This window comes from Furipterus horrens, unplaced genomic scaffold (genome assembly GCF_987537825.1).
Source record: "Furipterus horrens unplaced genomic scaffold, mFurHor1.1.pri manual_scaffold_13, whole genome shotgun sequence".
In the NCBI taxonomy this organism is placed as follows: Eukaryota; Metazoa; Chordata; class Mammalia; order Chiroptera; family Furipteridae; genus Furipterus; species Furipterus horrens.
This window is the reverse complement of record NW_028327183.1, coordinates 42,524,499-42,548,900: the sequence shown is the minus strand read 5'-3', so window position 1 is coordinate 42,548,900 and position 24,402 is coordinate 42,524,499. Positions and strand designations below refer to the sequence as shown.

The window sequence follows — 24,402 nt, the reverse complement described above, 5'->3', positions numbered from 1 at the left end:
CGCAGTAGAACAGAACAGGAGCGGGAAGCGCTGACTTAGCGCAGAGGATGGTCGGTCAAGGTGTGTGGTGTGAACAAAGCCCATAAATCACTATTTTTGGTAAGAATGGCAAAAATGGTAAACAGTACACGAATTTAAATGATACATTCCAAGAGAGACCTTTTGCCTTGCCCATGTCCCCAGAGCAGTCAACACAATCCCTCGTTTCCTATGGAACCTTCTAGATTAGTTGTCCCCAACCCCGGCTAAACTCTAGGGCCCATGGGAAGCTTAAAACAATTAAGACAACAAAAACCACCCCCATACACACACACAAAACCCCACACCCAATGCTCCTGCCCTAGCCTAGGGCAGAATTGGAACCGCTGGGTGGTGGGATTTAACTCAGGAAAACCACCGGGCTGGATCTTTTTCTACAGCCATTTAGGCATATTATTTTATATCCATGCATCCATCAAACACTTACCGAATATCCATCACATGCCACGCACTGCTCTAGGTTTTGGGGACTGAGCAGTGAAAAAGGAGATAAAAGCACCTAACTTCAGGTTGTTCGTGTTCTGGCAAAAGGGAGTTTCTGTTTGTCTGTGACTATATAATACTCCCCTGTCCCGGCAATAAGGCTTCAATGTTGTGGGAGGGAGCCATGCCTTCCCCTCTGATCTCAGTCCAGAGTGACCGGGTGGAATCTCATCCTGGCTCCATGCATGGTCATGTGACCTAGGTCTGGCCAATCAGAGTAACCAGTTCGGAGGTGGGCACAGAGCCATCCTGGGCCAATGAGAGCCTGCCCTGGGACTTTTGTTGGGGCTGTGAGGCAAGAGATGCCCTTTTCCCTAGGGCTGCTGAACTGGGAGATAGAAGGCTGGACCCACTGGGGGCTGCCTTGCCACCCTGAGGGTGCTGAGAGAGAAAGAGACCCACAGAGAGGTTCCTTCAAAGTGAAGGCAACACACAGAAAAGCAGTGTCAAGCAAAGGAAAAAGGTTCCTGATGCCACCAGTTGAGCACCTGGATCCAGCTGTATCTGAACCCAACAGTGGAATTGTCAATTACGTGAATCTACACATTCTCACTTTCGCTTAGGCTGCCTTAGCTGGCACTCTCTCACCACCGAAAGAGCCCGCAGGAATTAGCTGAAAACAGCTGGAAATTGGACATAATAAATAAGACGGTCTCATAAGAACTTCCTTCCTTTTTTCCCACTCTCTCCCTCCATCCCACTCTTTGACAAGATATTTGGCAGGCTTGAGTGGGTAAGCACTCAGCAAGGCCAGGAGATTGATTTCATAAAAGGGGACCAATAAAACAGGTAAATATGTACTATATTATAAGATCGAGGTCTCCCCTGTGGCTAAAAAAAAGTTACGAATTTGTACAGGGGAAAGAATTACAATGAACTCTATGGCATTGGACTGCAACTTGACATAGTGTGAACGCATGGTTTGCAAAGTATAAAGATAGTTATAAAAATAAATACAGAAGTAAACATGTGTATACATTTATGTGTGTGCATGTGTAAACCTATGTGTGTGCTTGTATATACATTTGTGTATAAAAACATAGCTCTGCTTACTGAGAGGTCCTGGGAGTGCCACCCTGATAGCCCTGAGCACACCCAGCACCCAGATCTTAGACTCTAAGCACCATTCTCCACCAGAAAGAACCAGGGCTTCTTGGAGAAGTGGATGTCTATGGATGTCATATTTTATCAACTGTAAGTCCCATCAATAGTGAGACACTTCTATTTTATATGTCACCGAGAAAGCAAAACTCCTGTCAATTAAACTCTGACAAGCTATTGATTATAAGCCATATCCCAAGTTCAGAAATGCTAAAGTGTCAGAAATACATGTGTCTTAGATTTGATAAAATATGGTGTTTGTAGACCTGAGAAAGAGACACACACATACAGAGATCCACCAACCCAATAACTACAGCTATTTTCCAAGGACAGTGTAAGCCTCAAGCACCCTAACTTCGTGCTCTCATTTTCCTCTCATGTTGACCCTTCTCTACGAGGCCCATTCTTTGATTTTCCCCACAAAAATACTTTTCAGTGCCCTGGGAGGCCAGAGATGGTCTCCCCAAACCTGCATGACATCCCCAGTCCCAGTGGCCTTCTTTCTATCCCTTGTGCCTTCCATGCTCTAACCTACCACAGGACCTTTGCACAAACTATTCTCTGCTCAGAATACCATGTATGCTTCAGAGCTCAGTTGCCACCTCCTCCAGGGGTCCTTCCCTGACTTCACTGAGCAGATAAAACCTTACGTGGTACTTACCACTCCTACAAATTCAACCAGTCATTCATTTTGGGTGATTAGCTGAACATATGTGTTCTGTATTAGACTGTGAGGATAGGGGTTGGCTGTGCTTCTATCTAATATATCCCTAGTACCTGGCACTTAGTAGGTGCTCAATAAAATGTAAGTCCAATGAACAAATAAATTTTCCTAACAGAGCACTCATTTGGGGAGAGAGGCAAGTCCCTCGGGGTCACACATCTGGTCAGCGGTGAGCTGGGCCCAGATGTGGCTCCAGCCAAGTCCAGCTGCCAGAGCTCCCTTTCCCCGGCCCAGGTCACTCACCCTCTTCTCATGGTTGGGGACGATACAGCGGACGAAGCTGGGGTTGGTATTGCTGAGTGTGGCCATGAGGCGGCTCAGGGACTCCTTGTAGAGCTGCCCCACTGTCCGGAACATGCCCCGGCGGGGGCGACCACCCGGTGGGCCGTCCCCGAGGCTGCTCACTTGCTCCAGCCCCACGATGCCCTCCACTGCGTGAAGAGGAAATCAGATGAAGGGTGAGAAGGGACTCAGTGGTCAGTTTGGAGGGGCTGAGTTGGCCAAAGGTTAAGGGCTTTACTATTTACAGGGCTTGGCATCTTATATATAAAGTGCCTCCCACAGCCTGGTAAGGTAGGTAGTACCAGCCCCATTGTACTGGGGGGCAAACTGAGGCTCAGAAAAGTGGAAGGCAGCGCCCAAAGCCTCACAGCTTAGAAACTGCAGATGCAGGATTTAAACCCAGGCAGGGTGAGTCCTCTCGAAGGCTGATCGCTGACCCCTCTCCTCCTCAAGGACATGATCTCCGTTCTCCTTACCGACAGGTGAAGACAACAATAGCAAATGCTGACTTAGCGCGCAGTCTCTGCCCGGCCCTGTTCAAAGCACTTACGTACTCTGGCTGATTTAAAAGCCTGTGAGAGTCGCTCCCATTTTACAGATGAGGAAACCGAGGCACAGAGAAGGAAAAGGGTAATCACAAGCACAGCTGCATTTGTAGGAACATGAAACAGAGTCACATTAAGAATGTAATAGAGCGCTGGCTGGTGTGGCTCAGTGGATTGAGCGCCAGCCCATGAACCAAAGGGTCTGTGGTTCGATTCCCAGTCAGGGCACGTGCCTGGGTTGTGGGCCAGGTCCCCAGTTGGGGGTGCAGAAGAGGCAACCGCACATTGATGTTTCTCTCCCTCTCTTTCTCCTCCCTTCCCCTCACTCTAGAAATAAATAAATTATGTTTTAAAAAATGTAATAGTCTCTGCCATGGCTGGGTGGCTCAATTGTTTGGATTGCAGTCCATGCACCAAAAGGTTGCAGGTTTGATCCCCATCTGGGGTGCGTACGGAAGACAATCAATCAATGTTTCACTCTCACATTGATGTTTCTCTTTCTCTCTCTCTTCCTCTTGTTCTAAAATCCATAAATATGTTCTCAGGTGAGGATTTTTAAAACTGCAATAGGGTCTGGCTTTTATGTGCAATCTGTGAAATAAGGCAATCTGCCTTCACAGTAAGCTTTTTTCTAGAATTCGATGACCAAATCATGCCGGGTTTCTCAGGATCCTACAGCTGGGGCTGAATCTGATGTCCCCAGTGATGAGGGTCATCATGGGTCAACCAGGTCATCTGCACTTAGGCAGGACCTGGTGTATGGTGGGGGCTCAGATATAGCATTTTCCTCCCCAGGTTTCATCTCCCTCCCACCACCATCCTTACAGTTATTATCAAAATGATAACTGCCATTTATTACGCTCTTATAGAACAGGTAAGAGCTGAGGCTCTGGGACTCAAAATCCTGGGTTCAAATCTCAGCTCTGCCACTTAGTGGCTGTGTGATCTTGGATTGGCGACTTAACCTCTCTGTGCTTCAGTTTCCTCAACTGTGTAAGGGGGGTACTAGTACCAACACCTGCCTCAGTGGGTCATACAGAGGATTCTACGTGTTAATGATCATAAAAGGGCTTCGCACAATGCAAGGCACATAGTAAGTGCTCAATAAATGCCAGCTGGTAGTAGCCCCATTGTACTTTGGCATGCAGTTTAGTTAGAAGAGTCTAGTTAGCACTGAGTCTGGAAACTGCTGGGAGAGCTGGCAAGGAGGAAGAAGAAGCATGAGAGACCTCCTCATGGAGAAAAGAGGGGACGGGTGTTCAAAACCAGGTTCCCGGTCCAACAGGCCCGCCCGCCTCGTCTGGCAAATCTCACCCATCGATGCACAGTAGCACCCACCCCCTGGTGGAGAAATGGCAGAGCTGCGCCTCCCTGGAGATCCCGGGGACGACGGTGGGAAGGAGCCAAGGAAAGAGAACTGCTGGAAGCCCCCATGTTCTGGGGAATGAGGACAGATGTGGGGAGAGGACAGATGCGGGGAGATGCAAAAGATGGGGGATGCAAAGGGAGCAGTATGAGAAGAGGGACAGGAGGTGGCAGGAAGGAAAAAAAGAGGAGGGTTATTAGTCAACAGCACGGGCCAGAGCAGGAGGGAGAGCCTGAATACTGGCCATAAACATCTAAAACCAGGGAGACTGTCCTGTTCATCTTTGTGCCTACCCACTGAGGGCATCAATGTCAGCTGAAGGGACAAATGTCCTCCATGAGCCTTAGTACCAGAGGGAAAAGGTCTCTCTCCCTCGAGGTTGAGTCTGTATGTCCTATTAGGTATCTTTTCCCCCTGACGGCCAGGAAGCTCGAGGACGACCTTGTGGCTTCTGCCCGGCATGTGGCGTTGGTCTCTCTGAGGCTTGTCCTCATCTGCCTTTTCCCCTGGGCTGCCAGGATGCTGGGCTTCCCGCTCTGGGCTCAGGGCAGCTGTCACAGGGACTGATGCAAAACTAGCCCCGACTCCCTACCCCTCTGTGGGACCTGCAGCGCCTCGAGTGTGGGCTCCTGCGTTCAGGAGGGCTGTGGGAGAAGGATCACTGTGCCACGTTCCAGTCTAGGACTCAAGAGGCTTTGCCGTTTCCACTCTCCCTCTTGGAATGCTTTGAGTCAGCCACATGCGGGGTGGGACGTGTGAGGGGTCACTGGGACATCATGTAAATGAAGCACAGATTCTAAACAAGCAGGGTGGGTGGGGGGACGTTCATTCGGAAGGAGAGCTTCTAGCAGAATCCGGTTTTGTTGCTAAACATCAAACACTGCTTTTCAATCCCTCCTGTGTAAACTCCATGAGACACAAATATCAGACTTTTCTTTCTTAAGTCAGCTCACAAGATCAAGGGACCCAATGCCCTTTCGCTCTGTGAGTTGGTTTTGGGAACCACTCATCTTGCTTATTTTGTTCTCTTGTCTAGTTGCATGGACTGGCACATCTACAACTATGCTTTTCACTCCCATCAAAGAGTAAGGCAAGCTCTGGCTGGTGTGGCTCAGTGGACTGAGCATCAGCCTGCAAACCAAAAGGTTGCAGGTTTGATTCCTGGTCAGGGCACGTGCCTGGGTTGCGGGCCAGGTCCCCAGTTGAGGGCGCACGAGAGGCAACCACACATTGGTGTTTCCCTCCCTTTCTTTCTCTCTCCCTTCTCCTCTCTCTGAAAAAAATAAAATAAAATCTTTACAAAAGATTAAGGTAAACTGACAGATTCTAGAAACCTGAAATCAGAAAAAAAACAAGATGTTGGTGCTTCCAGCTGTATAAAATCATCTCTCAAACCCCCTCTAAGGATAGGGGGCAGCTTGGAAAGTATGGGGTTCTACCACAAAGGCATTTGGCTTTTCTGCTTATGCCTCTTAGAAGTGTCATTCTGAAAAGACTGATGGGAAAAATTCACATGGGTCTTGTTGGAGCAAGACAACTCCAAAACTATATCTCAGTCCATTGTTTCTTTCTTCTTCCTGGGGGCCCTAAGGGGAACTTTGTGAGAGAGCAAAGAAAGAAAAGTCTGAAAGTTGGCCAACCTGATAAACAGCACCCTTCTGAGTTGTCTTGTCATTAATTCTTTTCCAGTCAAATCTCTTTTTAGGGGATCACATGCCACCTGCAAATAATGTTATCGCTTTCTTTGCAATGCTCACATGCTTATTTATTTTTCTGGTCTGATTGCATAGGCTAGTTTTGCCAAAGCAGTGTTTCACAGCAGTGCTGACAGTGGGCAGCCTTGTCTTGTTTAAGGAGGAGTGTTTTATTATTGAATACGATGCTGGCTTGAGATATCCATCAATCAGCACTAACTGGGAACACTAACTGGCTGGCCTGCAGAAGTGCTGCGTCAGAGCAGACAACTCAGCCCCCGAAACAAAGGTGCTCACACTGTGGGTTGGGAGCAGGGATGCCCAGAGCCCCAGGGACAGGGCCGGGGGAAAGCCAGTCCTCACCATCTTTCCAGATCTCCGCCGTTAACCGATCCGTGCTCTGGTGCAGCAGGGCGGCAACGTTGTCGTTCAGAGGGTCCATGTTTTTCATCAGCCACTCATTGGCCTTGTAGTCGACCTGAATGAAACCAGGCATTGGAGCGTGGTGAACTTGGAGGTTCACGGGCTCCCCTGATTTTCCAGCTCCAGGCTTCACCACGGGGGGAGGACATTGGTGCCACCTCGTGTCCATACCTTGAACTGCACCCTCCGCCCGCGGGACTCCTCTCCCTTTCCTTCCCTGCCCACCGCTGACCCCGTCCATCACCACTTTCTCCCTTCTTCATTCTACTCCAGACACCTTGGCTTCTCCACTGTCCCTCCTCACACGTGCAACCGCATTTCCACCTCAGGTTTTCCCCCCGAGCTGTCCCCGCCGCCGGGGATTCCCTCTCTGTGCGCTTTCCCACGGACGGCTGCTTGGGAGAATGCAGGGTTTTGCTTTGAGAGTTCCGCCGTCACGGCCTTGACCACAACCCCCGCCCACCAGACAGGGGCTCCCTGAGGCCAGGGCCCGGCTCTGACTCGTGTCAGCACAGGCCTGGGCCCCAGCAGGTCTCAGCAAATGTTTGGGCACCTTGGAGCCGCACGCAGGACACCCGGGCTCCTGCCCCCTCGCCGTGATGCGCACCGTCCCCTGGGCCCGCAGAGTCCCTCGCGCCCTCACCTGGCCTCTCCGGCACCCGTTACACATCGTTCACACCATAGAGCCCCCAAGCCAAGTCAAGACAGCCACCTCTTTTTGTAAGTAAAGGGTTATTGGGATGCAGCCCCCGTTAGTATATCTATTTATGTGTTACCCGTGGCTTCCCTCACGCTGCAACGGCACAACTGAGTAGCTGTGACAGGCAGTGTCTGGCCCGCAGAGCGGGAAGCAGTTACAAAAAAGGTTTGCCGACCCTTGGTTTAGATTTCAGATCAAGCATTACGCTCCCCTGGGGACGCTTCCCCGGTGTTCCTCCCTCCTCTGGGCGTCGGCTTTGACGCTGCCCTTCGCTGCCCCTATGAAGGCGCTTGTTGGCCTTACATCCCGGTTGTCTGGATTTGCCTCCCTTCCAGATAAGGAACTTTGTAAGGACAGAAACCATGTCCGACCTGGGTCCCCAACTTTGCTCAGCACAGGGCTGAGTGCACAAAAGACAGGTTTAGCCCCAGCTGGTGTGGCTCAGTGGATTGAGAGCCGGCCTGCAAACCAAAGGGTCGCTGGTTCGATTCCCAGTCAGGGCACAGGCCTGGGCTGTGGGCCAGGTCCCCAGTTGGGGGGTGAGTGAGACAACCACATACTGACATTTCTCTCCCTCTCTTTCTCCCTGCCTTCCCCTCTCTCTAAAAATAAATAAATAAATACTTTAAAAATTAAAAAAAAAAGAAAATAAAGAAGGCACGGGTTTGCTGAATGAGTGGATAAAATGCACATAATTGTCCTCCAGGCAAACTCCTATCCATCCCTCAAAGCCTACTGCAAATACCCGCTCCTTGAGGAAGCCTTTGTTGACTTCGTCAGATAGTTCTCACTCTTCCTTGGGCTTTCCTGGCCCCTGCCTTGGCTGTGTCCTGTCCCAGTGGACACCCGGTGGCCCTGCCGTCCCTCTGCACCCTTCCCCACATCTGCAGCCAGGTTGTCACCACTCCCACCCGCAGGCCCCAAGGCGGGCCCCGCCCCTACCTTGCCCGCATAGTGCAAGACGCTGAAGTCGGCCTGGTCCCGCAGATGCCTCGGCCGCTGGAACTTGGGGTGGCCGCCCTGCTCCTGGGCCACCTTCTCTACGAAGGACCTGTCCGTGGCCTTCGGGAACCAGCACTCCTCGTCCAGCAGGGCCAGGAGTCCAGGGGGGTTGGCCTGACCGTTGACAGGAAGGGGAGAGTAGGTCAGATCCCCAAATACTGGACACTTAGGTTGCGGCTGGTTTTTAGTGTTTGTAAGCGACACTTGGACGGAGAACCACAGTTAGTAACAGCCAGGATTAGCCCCGTGGTTGGAGCCAGGCCCTGTGGCGGGCGTGTCCCGGGGCCTGATCTGCTACCGGTCACACAGACCTACATCGTTTTCTCCACGTAACTGATGCGGAGGCTGAGGCCAGCTGGGCGAGGGGCTGGCTCCTGGCCTGGAGGGGGCGGGGTGAGATGGCGAGGGCTGCGAGGAGGGAGTGGCCACGGGCTCACTCACCGGCCGCTCAATGAGGTCGATGCAGGGCTGCAGGTCAAGGCCGAAGTCGAGGAAGGTCCAGGGGATGCCCTCGCGCTGGTACTCCTCCTGCTCCAGCACGAACATGGTGTGGTTGAAGAGCTGCTGCAGCTTCTCGTTGGTGTAGTTGATGCACAGCTGCTCGAAGGAGTTCAGCTGCAGGGAGGAGGGGATGCGTGAGAGAGGGGACAGGGGCCTGGGGGGGTGGGCAGAGACCCAGAGACAGGGGACAGAGACCCAAAGAGGGGGGCACAGGGACCCAGAGAGAGGGGGACAGGGACCCAGAGACAAGGGGACAGAGACCTGGAGAAAGTGGGGCAGGGACCCAGAGGGAGGGGGACAGAGGCTGAGAGGGAGGGGGTGAGGAGGGCAGGGGCACAGAGGGAGGGAACAGGGCAGCGTGATGGCGCCCTCAGGCCCCAGCGGGGCACACAGCACAGACCTGGAAGATCTCGAAGCCGGCGATGTCCAGGATGCCCAGGAAGGAGGCACCCTGGCGGGGGCTGCGGTCCAGAGCCCGGTTGAGGCGCAGGACAAGCCAGCGGAAGAGGCGCTCGTAGGTGGCCTTGGCCAGGGCTTCGAGGGCGAAGTCAGCCTGCATGCAGATGGGATGCATAGTGAGGGTCCAGCCTGCACATGAGTGGCCCGGCCTGTCCGGGCCCCCACCATGGTTCAAGATGACATTAACAGCAGCCCTCCATTCCTCAGCCCTACTGTGCTCCAGGCACTGCCTGAAGTCCTCAGGGCTCATTAGTTCATTAATCCTCTGCCCTCCTGACCCCACTTCCTGGAACAATTAACATAACAGTTAAGAGGGTGGACTCTGGACCCAACAACCTGAGTTTGAATCCTGCTCCTGCCACTTAGAGGCTGTGTTACCTCAGGCTGTGAATAAACCTCTCTGTGCCTCAACTTCTTCATCTGTAAAATGGATCCTAATAGTAATTCCCCTGAGAGCAGAATCACGGCCAGTGTGACCTCCAGTCTCTGGTCCTTGCCTCCCCTATTGTGTCTTCTTCATCCCAGGGCCTCGAGCACCCGGCCTGGGGCCCAGCAGAGGCCTCTGCCCAAGAGCTGGATCCTGAAAACCACTAGCCCATGTTAACTTCTTTCTACCCCTAGCCCTGCCCGCTGGTCTGAGCCACACTGTCATTGGCTTGGATTATGGCGGCAGCCTCCTCCCAACTCCCTGCTTCCACCTGCGCCCCTGGGACTCCACCCTCCATGCAGAAGACAAGGGGGTTTTTATAAAAAAACAACCTGAATCAAATCGCTCCCTGGCCTAAACCCTCGCTGGCCTCCTGCTGCACCCTGAATAAAACTCACCTCCTTAGGGTGGCCCCTAAGACCCTGCGTGATCTGTCCCCTACCAACCTCTCCGCCTGCAGCCTCACCCACCTCCTTAGTGTTCCCATCTCGCCAAGCTTGTTTCAACCCCAGGGCCTTTACATAGGCTATGCCCTCCACTTTGAACGGTCTAGGTCTTGGCTGGAACGTGACCTGCTGGGAGAGGGCCTGCCAGACCCCCCCCCCCAACCCCCTCCTTGGCAGACGGCACCCCTGTCGACCCCTGTCTACAAGCATCCTGTTAATCTTCGTTTATTAGGTTTTCTTACTACAGCCTGAGTTCCACGTTTCTATTGCTGCTTTTATTCCCGGTGCCTAGTCCGGAGCCGGTAACTGAGCAGCCAGCACCAGTCTGCGTGAGCGAGCGAGGAAAAACGGCATAAGCCACTTCCTAGACGCCGGAGTCGGAGGGCGGCGGGAGCCCGATACCTGCCCCCCACCCCCCGCCACACCGCCCACCTGCTCTTTGGTCTGCGCTTTCTGCACGTAGTCCCGGCCAACTTTGATGCGGGGGGTGAGCAGGGCGCGGGAGAAATCCGTCACCCCGAGTCCCAGCAGGCGGCAGAGCTTCTGGGCGGCTGAGGAAGACAGGCATCGAGGTGGGTGGGGTCAGCGTTCTGTCCCAGGACGCGGCTGCCCGGCCTTTCCCCCCGGAGGCTGCACAGGTCCTACCAGTGTGCGCATCCTCTGGCCCGCAAGTCTCCTCTGGGACCCCCAGTGGGCGAAAATAATCCCGGGTGAGCCAAAACTGGACTACGGGGATGTTCATCACCGCATTGTTTACAGTGGACATGACCAGGAAATAACCTGAACGTCCAGCACTTGGGGATTGGTTAGAGGAGCAGAGTTCATCCATTTGAATGGCTGTTCCACCCTCATTACGTTGGAAACTCATGACATGTTAAACTGAGGCGTGCATTTCATGATACGTGTATTTCACTTTGAATCAAAGAACGGACTGTCTTTATACTGTTCTGTCTGTCAGATTTTTCCCCATCCAGCTCATATTATTTTATAATAATTAGGAAGCAGAACTATTTCCATTTTGATTAAAAAAAAAAGAATATCAACTATAATCCTGCTTTTGAAAAGGAAAAAATATACACATATGCAAGCACAGAGGCCAGGAGGAGATGTGCCCAGCACTGATGGCAGGTCTCTCCAAGGCGCTGGGACGACCGGGGACCCTGTTGTCCCCTGTTTGGCAGGCTGGTGTTGTTCAGACTTTCAGCAGGGATCACATATTTTTATAACAGAAGAAGGGTGAGAAAATGCTGAAGACTCAGCGAAGGGCAGGGAGTCAGAGCGGCCCGGCCGGGAGGGGGTGCTCTGTCTGTGGGGCAAGGGATGCAGGGTCACGGGGCTGGGCAGCAGGCCAGGGGGTGTCACCTGTGTTGTCTGGCATGGAGGCTTGGTCGGTGTTTCGTTCTCTCTTCAGGATGATGTTGCCGAACTGAAGGACCGCAGAGACCATCCGCAGCATGGCTAAGGGGCGGCAGAGAGGGGGGGGGGTGGAGAGATCACTACGGCTCCAGACACTGTGTGTGGTCTTCACTGTCCCTTCAGAAATCTAGCTTAAAAATCCCATGTCAGCCCTGGCTGGGGTGTGCAGTTGGTGGGAGCATTGTCCTGTACACCAGAAGGCTGCGGGTTCGATTCCCGGTCAGGGCCCGTGCCTAGGTTTGGTCCCCGGTCGGGGCATGTACGGGAGGCCACTGACCGATGTCTCTCTATTCTCTCTCTCCCTAAAATCAATACACATACCCTCAATCCTCGGGTGAGGATTGAAAAGAAAAAATCCTATGTCAGTTTACAGCATCATCCTGAGCTTAAAATTCACATGTGACACTGGGCAGGACTTAAAACACATGAACAGATAAGTGAATCCTGTATTTTGTGTTCGAGGTTCACGGTATGACCATTCAGTGTCTGCTCACACTGTCTGTTTCATGAAATGATGCCGATAAGACTTAGAAGAACTTTGAGAATGGATGAGCGATATGGAAGGATTTCTGAACTATCAAGTGAAAGGTGCGAGGTGCAGAAGGGTGTTCATGGCGTACTCTGTGTACAAAAGGCAGAAAACAGGAAGGACAGTTGATTCTCGTCATCTGCAGAAATGTTCCACAAAGTCACCAAGAACACTGACGTAGTGACTGCGAATGAGTGCTCCTAAGGGGACATACAGGGTTTGGTTCCTGTGAGCCTCTGGCCACAACGTTTTCATCGACTGATCAATACATCACTTTGTTTTACGTGTGTTTCTGCTTATTTTTTAAAAAATATTTTGTTTATTTACTTTGGAGAGAGGAAAAGGGAGGGAGATAGAGAGGGAGAGAAACATCAGCTGGCTGTCTCTCCCACGACCCCAGCTGAGGACCTGACCGGCAACCCAGGCAGGTGCCCTGACCAGGAATTGAACCGGCAACCTTTCAGTTAGCAGGCCGGGGCTCAATTCACTGAGCCACACCAGCCAGAGCAATGTGTGTTTCCATTTAAAGACACCTCATTGATAGACAGAGCGGGACAAAATTATGTTTACAGTTATTTATATGGAAAATAATATAATTAATAAACAATACAAGAATAAAGTCCGTGTTGCGCGTACTCACAGCTGTACACCTGCTTCTGCCCCTCCCCGGGGGTACACTGTTGCTTCATTCACATTGAACTCATAGCCAGCAGCACTGTAACGCCCGCCTGAAGGAAGCTCATCTAACATGCGTATTTTCTCCGTAAGGCACAGTCCAGCCGCCCTGTGCTTAGGAGTGCTACCCTGCACTTCGGCGCTATGCTTGGAAGGCATTATAGACAGAGAATTCACCATCACAATGAAAAAAAGCACAAAAACGTGAAAAACTCCACCGACCACACAAAGGACACTGGTGTACAATACGAGAGCTGAAACAAGACGGCTGGGCAACCCCTGTGAGTGTGCACTGGGCAACTCAAGCTCCCCCCCCACCCCCCACCCCCCGCTCTGTGAATGACCTCAATGACCACAAATGCAGGAGTATTGGGGTTACAAATAAATGTGGGTGGGGGGGTAATTCCCAAGAACAGAAACCATGAATGAGGATGTACAGATGTCCCCCAACGTATGATGGTTCAAATTAAAATCTTTCAAATTTACAATCATGGTGCCCCAGCTGGTGTGGCTCAGTGGATTGAGCGCCAACCTGTGAACCAAAGGGTCATCAGTTCGATTCCCAGTCAGGGCACATGCCTGGGTTGCGAGCCGGGTCCCCAGTTGGGGGCATGCGCGAGGCAACCACACATTGTTGTTTCTCTCCCCCTCTTTCTCCTTCCCTTCCCCTCTCTCTAAAAATAAATAAATAAAATCTAAAAAACAAAAAATTACAATGGTGCCAAAGAGATACACCTCCAGCAGAGACCATACTCCGAATTTTGAATTTTGATTTTTTTTCCCCTAAGAACCAGCTCCCAGTGAGCCACCTGATCACAAGGGTAAACAGCCCATAGTCTAAGGGTGCTGTGTTGCCTGCATTTTGGGGGTACTGTGTTTTGTGGTTTCCTGTCCCATCATGTCTACAAACACCTGCCTGTGTCTCCTGCTTCTGGTGAGAAAGCAATTACCCTTGAGATGAAACTCAAGATCACTGTCCAGCAGGAAGGCAACAAGCCACAATTACATAAATCACACGAAGTGTTCGAGACTTGATTACAAAATAGCCTTTGTGTTAGATGGTTGGGCCCAACTGTAGGCTAATGCAGGTGCCCTGAGCACCTTTCAGGTTGGCTAGGCTACGCTATGACGTTCACACTGTGTTAAGTGCATTTTCGACTTAGGACATTCTCACCTTACTGTGGGCTCATCAGGAGGTGAGCAGCACATCCATGCGTCTAAGAGTATCTGTCTGTATTTCCTTGTCTGTGCAGAGCTTCTAGAAAGCGTGTCAGAAGGGGGCAATGCTGCCCCCTAGTGTACGTCTCAGAAACGTGTAGCGTTTGGTTGACATAAAGATGGGGGTCACTGAGGCAACGTGTGGGGTGTTCCTGGATGTCATCGGGAGTGAGGACAGGAAGCAGACGTTCCTCGGGACCGCAAAGAACTGTCCACATCCCGTGTGACTCCTAAACGTCCCATTGCACAGTCACATCGTGAAATAATGGTCTCTAATGCTCAGACACGAATCCCAACTGTTTTACGTGTAAACACAAAAGGATTTGGTTTTTACACACAGTGAATTTTCCAGGACGGGAGCCACTGTGCAATCCGAGGAAAAACTGGTGTTGGTTTTGTTCAGAATTTTCTTCAGATGCGGTCAGCATTTCAGAACCCTCTCGCTTCCCACCGCCAAGCCGCGCGTGGCACGTGAGTCGACCGCGTAACACGCCTACACCAGGCTGGGCTTGCGTCCGCTGCTTTCACGGGGGTGCTACAGATGGGGCAAGCACCCAGGCGCCTCATCAGCCGCCAGTTCTAGGGCAGTCTTCACGATTTACGGATTGAAACGGACACTGATTTTTTTCTTTTTTTTTCTTTTTTACGTTCTCCATGCCAGGTCTTGTTCCAAACACAAAAGAACTGATTTAAGCTTCATAAGAACTCAATGAGGCAAGTCCTACAATAGCATTTTACAGATGGAAAACTGAGTAAAACCCCCACTTGACAGATGGGGAAACCAAGGCACACGGGGTCATGAACTTGCCTAGGATCTTCGAGCTCATAAGCGGCAGGCCTGAGATTCGAACCCGGGCAGCCTGACTCTGGGGTCTATATTCTTAACGACTGTGGTTCCCTTTGCCTCGTCCCTTTAACGTAGAATTCTAATGTAAACACGTACACAGAGCACACACACACAGAAGCGCACAAACCAACACTTCCTGCTCAGGGAGTCTTGACAAAGCGAGGGCAGCTCGGAGCCAGCGCCTCGCCGCCCCCTGCTGGCCACTCACTGAACTCGGATGAATTTCACAATCACAGGGTTGCGTGGAAAAAGCCAGACACCAGTATGCATACGGTATGGGTCTGTCTGTACCAAATTCAAGAACGGGCGACACAACTCCATGTTGTCAGACCCCAGAATAATGGTTACATTCAGGGGGTGCCGGTGATGGGAAGGGGCCGGTTATACCCGGCGTTCCCTGGCCGAGGTCCTGAGCTAGACGCTTACAGTCTATGGTGCAATTTTTGGTGCCTGCGCTACCCTGCTACGCAGTTTACTTAGAGAAAGAGGGTGGCGCAGAGGTGAGGGGGGTGTACCCTCCCGGGATACTCCTGCCAAAAATGTGTAACCGAATCTAATCGTGAGGAAACACACCCAAGTTTGAGACAAAACAACTGGTCTGTAATCTTCAAAAGTGTCAAGGTCATGAACGATAAAGGCAGACTCAGGAACGGGGCCAGACGGATAGAGACGGAAATGTGATGACTAAACTCAACCTGTGATCCCGGACTGGGGAAGTGTATGTGTGTGTGCGTGCGTGTGTGTGCACGCGCGAGCACACACATAACTTAAAAAAACGTTTTTTCTTTGCTAGAAAGCACATATGCCATATTGGCATATGGTCTGTGAAAAACTTTTTTTTTGTATAAAAGACATTATTGGGATAATGTGGTTTTGGGATTAGAAAATAGTACTAATCGTGGCAATGTTAACTTCCTGATGAGAATACTGTGCTGTGACTGTACCAATGTTCTTAGGAAATACACACGGACAGATTCGGGGGGTGGTAGCTGAATAATGCTAAGATGCCCACATCTGAATTCCTGGAACCTGTGAGGGTCACCTTGCAGAGCAAAATGGACTGTCTGGCATAACCAAATTAAGGATTGTGAGGTGGGAGACTAGCCTAGATTATCGAGGTGGGCGCTGAATGTAATCATAAAGGTCATTACAAAAGCGAGGAGCCGCCCTGACCGGTGTAGCTCATTGGGTTAGGTGTTGTCTGGCAGAGCAAAAGGTCGTGCCAGTTTGATTCTGGGTCAGGGCACATGCCCGGGTTGCAGGCCGGGTCCCCAGCTGGGGGCGTGCGAGAGGCAACCATACATTGATGTTTCTCCCCCTCTCTTTCTCCTTCCCTTCCCCTCTAAAAATAAATAAAACCTTTTTTTTTTTAAAGGGAGAAGCCATGTGAGCAGAGGTTAGCGATTCTCTCTGAAGACAGAGGAAGGCGCCACATGCCAAGGAATTCGCGCAGCCTCTGGAAGCTGGAAAAGGCAAGAAAATGGACTCTCACCTGACCCTCCAGAAAAAACCCTGATTTTTGTCTACTAAGACTGATTTTGGAATTTCAACTTCAGAACTCTAAGAGAATAAACGTGTGTTGTTTCAAGCCACTGAGTTTATGGTCCTTTGTGGCAGCCGCTTTAGGAAGCTAATACAAAAGGCAAAAGGGCACCTCATCTACGCCCCTATTTTCACACGGCTCAGTAATTAGAAAGAAAAGAGGATAAAGCACATGTGGCAACTGGGGAATCTGGGAGAAGAGTGTGTGTTCCTGCATTCTTTTCTGTAAACCTGAAATTATTCAAAATAAAAAAGTTTTTTAAAAAATACCCTGAAAACAAAAGGGGATGTCACTGGCCTGAGGGCTTGGACAGGCCTTGCTCTGAAGGACACACAAGAAACCGATAACAGATGTGGCCTCCTGGGAGCTGGGGACACTTGAATGATTATACACCTTTTTGTCTTTTTCAGTTTCATACCTTTTGAAATGTAAGGCCTAGTACAGAAAAAAAAAATCACTGTTAAAACAGGACACAGTTCCTGGAATTAAGAGAGATTGTAGTGCACAACCTTATAACTATACTACAAACTAAACTGTACACTTTACAAACAGCAAATTCTATGGTATGTAAATTCTATCTAAAAAAAAAGTTGGTATAGTTTGCAGGGCAAGCTGGGTGTGCAAACAAATATTAATTTTTCCTCTCCATCTCCACTGACATCATAGCTCCTGCCTTCACCACCCCTCCTCCGTGGCCTTTAAAATAGCTTTTTACAGTTGGCTTAGGAGCCTGCGCTGGTGCCAAGCACTAAGATGAACCTGATGCCTGAGGAGTTGGCAGTTGGCTCTCGCTGCTGACTTCAGACCAGCCGATGGTAAGCAAGCCCCGGCCTGTGGAGGCCTGGGGCTGGCAAAGCTGCTCCTGCCTCAGGTGAGGGGAAACCTGCTTCCCTGGAGGTCAGGCTCCGGCTCAGCCTCTGACGTAGCATTTATGGCGCCATGCAGGCAGATGGACAATGGAGGTCCTGCCTGGGCTGGCCCCCAACGCTCTCTGCCCTGCCGCCCTGTCCCCGGCCCCAGCTCCAGAGCAGCAGTGCAGAAGTTCTGCTCAGTGGGGAGGCAGGCTGTAGGAACGGAGAGCTGAGCTCCATTTATCTCCCTAAAAAGTCTGACTTTACTTGCAACAGAGAGTGGAAAAGTTCAAGCTAAAAAGCATTTTGATAGACAGTAAAGATTTTGTTGTGAGGCAGTTAGAGAAGATGTGTAGCGTTGGAATAGCAGTGAGCAAAATGGTGGATCAGTTAGAAGTTCAGTAAAGAGACTCAAGGAAGACAGGGAGACAGGTCAGAACTGTCGTGGGCTTGAAACAAGCTTCAAAGACTGGCTTCAGCAACTTGCCTCTGCAAAAGGCCTGACTTTAATCTGATCAAATTGTGGAGCAATATACACTCAAAAGCAATGCAGAAAATTCTATGTTGTCATAAATGCCCAGTTTCGGCAAAAAATTTGCAAGATATGCACAGAAATGTGAAAGTGTAATTTATACACAGGAATAAAAGCAGACAAAAGAAACTGCCTTTGAGGACAGCCAGATGTTGACTGGACAGAAACTTAAAAATAATTATTACAAATGTGTTAAACTAACAAAAGGATATAACATTTAAAGAATCAAAGGAAGGTATGATGGCAGTGTCACATTAAATAGAAAATATCAATAGAGGTAGAAATTATTTAAAAGGACCAAATGAAAAGTTTGGAGTTGAAAAGCAAAATAAACAAAACGAAAAATTTACTAGAGGGGCGCAAAAGCAGATTTCAGCTGGCAGAAGACAGAATCAGCCAACAGAGAGAAAAAGAGGAAGAGAAAAATATAAACGGAGCCTCTGAGAAATATGAGCCACCATTATGCTTAATGGTAACATCAGATGAAGGAGAGAGAAGGGACAAGAAAAAGTATCTGAAGAAATGCGACCACCCATCAATCTATATGCTATACAAATACAAAGATATACTATGCAAATAACAAACACAAGAGAGCTGCAGGGGCTATGCTAATAATAAACAAAATGAACTTTTAAAAATGTTACTAGAGATCAAATAAAACATATTATAATAGAAAGGTCAATCCGATCAGAAGATATAACCATTATAAACATATAATGAGTTGGGCAGAGCCTCGGAATACATTCCCCAAAATGTTTTTTATAACATTAGTCTATACATTCAAGAAGCTCACCAAGGTCAGTCCAGAGAAGATAAAACACAAAGAAATTCACCTTCAGATGTATCATAGTCAAAATGTTGAAAGAGAAAATTTTGAAAGCAGCAAAAGAGAAATAATTCCTTGCACACAAGGGAACCCCAATAAGTTTAAAAACTGACTTCCAGTCAGAAACAATGGTGACCACAAAGGAGTGGGATGGCCATATTCAAAGTGCTGAATAAAGAAGCTGTCAGCTAAAAATATTACATCCGGCAAAACTATGTTTCAAAATCAATGGAGAAACTAGGACATTACAAGGCAAACAGAAACTTCTAGCAGACCCAGTGAACAAGAAATTGTGAAGGAAGTTCTTCGAACTATCAGCAAATGGCACCATACAGTAGTTCAATTCACAAGAGAAAACAAAGAGCTCTGATGAAAATAATTTCATATGTAATTACAAAATACCATATTAATGCACATTTGTCCTTTCTTCTCTTAACTGACTTAAAAACAATTACTGATATACAGGATAGGGCAAAAGTACACTTACAGTTCTGAGTACATGAAACAGAGTTTATTCTCATATTATCACTTACTAATTATTCTATTATTTTCCACACAAACAACTGTAAACCTACTTTTACCCCATCCTGTAGATATCTAAACACATGTGAAGATATAAATTATATATATATATCTAAACATGTATCTATTCGTCGTCGGCAGCCGTCCGTCTCGAGAGACGATGGTGTAGCTTCCTAAGAGTCTATCTGCACCGCCGAGAATGGCTGTGCAGTCCGACTCGGGAGTGACACGGTATCTGTCTCCTCCCGTGTTGAAGCTACAGAGCCTGGGCAGGGTGATATGGAGGGTCTGCTGTTGCCCATGCAGCAGACCCCCCCTCTCTTCGCAGCTGAAGGATCCAAGGGAAAGACGGAGTCAATACAGCTTGGCTTCAGGTGCGCCGCAGGAGTTGCCGGTGTTGACTACAACGTCAAACCGCCTTAGGGACTCCGGCTCCGGATTTTCTGTCGGGGTTTACTCCCTTAGCCTTTCCCCTGAAGAGGTATGCCGCAAGGCAGCGGAGGTTTTTTGGAGTCAGAGTTTTCCTTCTCTGATGTGCCCTGACTGGAAGATCGAACCAGCGACACTTAGCTCGCAGGCCGACGCTCAATCCACTGAGCTAAACCAGCCAGGGCCATGTATCTATTACATGTTGTATATCTAAACATACATAACACATATATCATACGTGCGTGTTTGTGTTCTTGGACCTCTAATCTACAGAAAGAGCCGTGTACAGCAGGAGGCGGGGACAAAGCTGCACACTTCCCAGTAACAGTGGGCGGGACAAGGGAGCACGGAGAGGACACCAGGTGGCAATTTGAATTCACAGAAAGAAAGAAAACAAAATTCTTAAATAAAGGGATTAATACAACAAACTCCATAAAAGTACTTGCTCTTCTCTATTCTCTCAGCTTCACTAAAATACACAGAACTATAAAAAGTCATAATTATAACAATGTACTGATGGGCATGGGCATGCAGCATAAACATTATACATCTACATATACATGTAACAACAGCACAAAACACAGTGAGTAGGGACTAGAATTGTACAGGTGCAACATTTCTACATTTTGCTGGAACTGAGATACTATAAATCTGAAGTAGAGTCTGGTAAAATCTATAATGGAGACCTAGAGAAGCTACTAAGAAGCTGTCTCAAAAAATATAGATTAAAAAAACCAGTAAAAGAATTAACATAGCACAATAAAAATATCTGCTTAATGAAAAAGAAAGCAGTAAAGAAGAAAGGAAGAAAAATGATATGAGACATGGAAACCAAAATATCAGACCTAAACTCTATCAATAAGCGTACCATGTGTGAAAGGATTAAACAGTCCAATTAAAGGAGAGAAAGACTGGATAAAAAACAAGACCTAACTGTATGCTGACTAAAGGAGCTACATTTTAGACCCAAAGGTACAAACAGGTTTAAAGTAAAAAGAGGAAAAAGATATACCGCGCAAAGAGCAACCACAAGAGCACGGCAACGGCTGTACTAATAACAAACATACTTTAAAGCAAAGTGCTACACATTATAATGGAACTTATTATAATGAAAAGGTCAATCCAACAAGAAGATATAACCATTATAAATATATAATGAACCTAACAGAGGATCATAACACATGAAGCAAAAATTGACAACACTAAAAAAAAAAATACACAATTCAACAATAATTATCGGAGACTTCAATATTCCTCTTTCAATAAAGAGGAAAAATGAGAAGATGCGCAAGGATATAGAAGACCTGAAAAACATTATAAACCAAACAGACCTAACAGACAGGCACAGAGTATGCTAAGTGAAATGAAGAAAAATTCACATGAAACCAATGGTGAAGGGAAGGAAACCGGGGTTCACATCAATGATTTGGAACACAAGGAAGAAATAAACAGTTAACCAGTACAGAATGAAGAAACAAGAATTGAAAAAAATGAGGAGAGGCTTAGGAACCTCTGGAACAACTTTAAACATAGCAACATCTGAATCATAGCGGTGCCAGAAGGAGAAGAGAAAGAGCAAGAAATTGAAAGCTTCTGTGAAAAAATAATGAGGGAAGACTTTCCAAATTTGGCGAACAAAATAGACACACAAGTCCAGAAAGCACAAAGAGCCCCAAACAAGCTAGACCCAAAGAGGACTACACCAAGACACATCATAATTAAAAGGTGAAAGGTTAATAATAGAGAATTTTAAAAGCAGCAAGAGAAAAGAAGAGAGTTACCTACAAAGGAGTTCCCATAAGGCTATCAGCTGATTTCTCAAAAGAAACTTTGCAGGCAAGAAGGGACTGGCAAGAAGTATTTAATGTAATGAATAGCCTACAGTCACAATTAGTCTATCCAGCAAAGCTATCATTTAGAATGAAAGGGCAATTAAAGTGCTTCCCAGACAAGGTAAAGCTAAAGAAGTTCATCATCACCAAGCCCTTATTATATGAAATGTTAAAGGGACTTATTTAAGAAAAAGAAGATCAAAACTATGAACAGTAGAATGACAACAAATGAATCTAAAAACAAAAAACAGAAAACAAAACAAAAAAACAAAAAAACCAAACTAAGTAAACAACTAGAAAAGGAACAGAGCCATAGATATGGAGGGCTGTCAGCGGAGAGGTGAAAAAAGGAGAGTGGGGGGAGAGGTATAGGGATTAAGAACCGTAACTGGTAGGTACAAAATAGGCAGGAGGAAATTAATAATAATATCGGAAAGGAAGAAGGCAAAAAACTTACATGCATGGCCCATGGACATGAACTAAAGGGGGTGGGATTGCTGGAGGGAAGAGAGGTACTGGGCAGAGTGGGGCAAAGGGGAAAAATAGGGACTATTGTAATAGCAAAATCAATAAATATACTTTTTTAAAAAGAACACACCTATCTGGAAAGCTGATGAATATTCTGCTGGAACCTTCCCCTGATGCCTCCCCTAATGATCTCACCTGCAAAAGAAGAGATAAAACCCTCAGGACAAAAGACCCAACTGGGCTCTCTCAGGAGCATGATCACCCTTTTCTTTCTCAGGTATGAACTTTCTCCTGATCTCTAAGGGTCCCCATGAGACTTGCAACCAGGGGAACAAAATGGGCAGTGGGCGCCTGTCCCAGGTAACCCCCTGAACCTGCCTCCAAGGCCCCCTGGTCTCTAATTCTTCAGCGAGCTGACAGCTGCCCCGCCTTAGCTCACCTCTTTCCTATAACGTCTCTAGGGAGCCTAGGCTCTCCTGTTGCTTCTTCTACCCTAACTCCTTTATGTTTCACTGTCCCCAGCTTTAATAAGCATACTCTCAAAATCACCGGGATTCGTGTTGTGAAATCTTCCCTGCACAGGGTCAAGAACCCACCCCAGCCAGCCTGGTCCCTTTCTGGTGACAAAGGTGTCCACACAGAACTGGAAAGCAAGTTCTTTTCTCCCTAGAGGCTGGATTGTTTGTAGATCCAGCACAGCCACAGAAACTGGCTGAAAGCAATTTCCAGCTCGCTATTCCTCCAGCAAGTTCCTTTGATTTGACTCCCTGTTTGGCCGTGATGTGGCAGCAGCCAAGTTTCAGAGCCCTGCCATCTGTCCACACCTGCGGTCACCCACATTTGGTCTCATAGGCTCTTCCTCTTAGGCTTCAGAATCTTGAAAGGCTGTTAGGATTTTCTTCACTGGGAAATGAAGTACAGGTACAGGAATTCAGGAACATGTGGAGGTTTTAATAGGATTTGATCCAAATGACCAAAAGTACACCTGAATGTGAGAACTTTAGACTTTTATTTCAATTTATGTAGTAAGAATTCATTAAAAATGTTGGAACATGAGTCTCAAAGTACTAAACACCTTGAGACTTAAATCTGGAAATAAGGAGTTGAAACCTCCTTTCATTACTTGTCCGTGTTTCCCCCACCCCGGGGGGTGAGGGTGTGGGTCAGGCTTCAGAATCTAGAGGGAGCAAGAGAGGCACGATTTTGGAGGAAAACAATTAACCTCATCCCCTAGGACTGAGGGAAGAACACGTCAAAGTGTAGCTGTGGATTGTAACTGGATTGCATTGGTTGTGAAGAAAAATTTAAAACCCTTTGTATCAGGAATTGCCAACTGACACACCTCCAGTGTCCCATAAATCAGTCACGCACAGAGGCTCGGGCATGCTTGTTCTCAGTGGGCTCCAAAGGGCCTGGAGCCGGAACTTCAGAACCAAGTGCGGGTTCTGAATTGTATGGGGTGACTGGGCACTTGCTAAGTTATTTAAATTTATTGGTGTCTTCACAGATGCCCCACAACTACCAGTAAAGCCTCCCTTTTCCCTTCTCAAAGGACATTTAGAACAGACACACACACACACACACACACACACACACACACACACACACACCTGTGCCATGCACTGTTGATCGCTGCCTCATCCTCCCGCTGTCAGTTCAGAAAGCACTTCCTCGGGGTCCTCACTCCCTGTCTCCCCACATTATGTCTGGTCTCCTTGTTTGGGTCCCTTTACTTTCCCTACATGCACGTTAAAAGTAGTGCAATACTTATTCCTCTCCCGTCTGTCTCCTGGACCAGACTAAGCCACGTTGTCTCGCTTGCAGCTCCGCCCTCCGCACCCAGCACAGGGCCCCGCACGGAGCAGACGCTCTCTGCTCACCCACGCCAGCGTCAGCAGCCACATGGAGGAATGACGTGGGGGTGAACCTGATGCAATTTCATAGGAAAGGGTCAGCAAAGAGCAAATACACAGGAGTAAATCTGATACAGGTGTGCAAGGTCTTCACGCCGACAACTTCCAAACACGGCTGAAATAAGTTAAAAGATATCGGACTGAATTCAGACCTCTTCCACGCTCCCGGATTGGATGCCTCAGTATTCTGAAGGTGCAAATTTTCCCTAAGCCTCTCTCCCTCCCTCCCTTCCCATCTCTCTAAAGATAAAATGAAATAAATAAGTAAGTAAATATTTCTTTAAAAAATTCAAAAATATAAAGACAGCCCACAAAATGGGAGAACATATTCACCAATACATCTGATCGGGGGTTAATACCCAAAATTTATAAATAATATACAAAACTCAACACCAAAAAAACCCAGACAACCCAATTGAAAAATGGGCCAAGGACCTGAATAGACATTTCTCCAAAGAGGACACACAGACGGTCAACAGACATATGAAAAGATGCCCAACATCACTCATCATCAGAGAAATACCAAGTAAAACCACAATGAGATATCACCTCACGCCTGTCAGAATGGCCATCATCAATAAATCAACAAACAAGTGCTGGTGAGGATGC

The 24,402-nt window shown here is 48.3% G+C and overlaps 1 protein-coding gene across 1 annotated transcript in view; it reads right to left on the bottom strand.

Annotated features, from left to right (window-relative positions):
• Window positions 1-11,650, bottom strand: part of LOC149994778 (myosin-14-like) — a 35,801-nt gene extending 24,151 nt beyond the window's left edge. The window contains exons 1-7 of the mRNA XM_090259085.1: window positions 11,555-11,650; window positions 10,625-10,743; window positions 9,261-9,413; window positions 8,801-8,974; window positions 8,300-8,473; window positions 6,598-6,712; window positions 2,591-2,778 (exon numbers count right to left, since the gene is read on the bottom strand). Coding sequence (XP_090115211.1) covers window positions 2,591-2,778; window positions 6,598-6,712; window positions 8,300-8,473; window positions 8,801-8,974; window positions 9,261-9,413; window positions 10,625-10,743; window positions 11,555-11,648 — 1,017 coding nt within the window. The 5' untranslated portion in view covers window positions 11,649-11,650. The remainder of the gene's footprint in view (window positions 1-2,590; window positions 2,779-6,597; window positions 6,713-8,299; window positions 8,474-8,800; window positions 8,975-9,260; window positions 9,414-10,624; window positions 10,744-11,554) is intronic.
• Window positions 11,651-24,402: the final 12,752 nt, after the last annotated feature.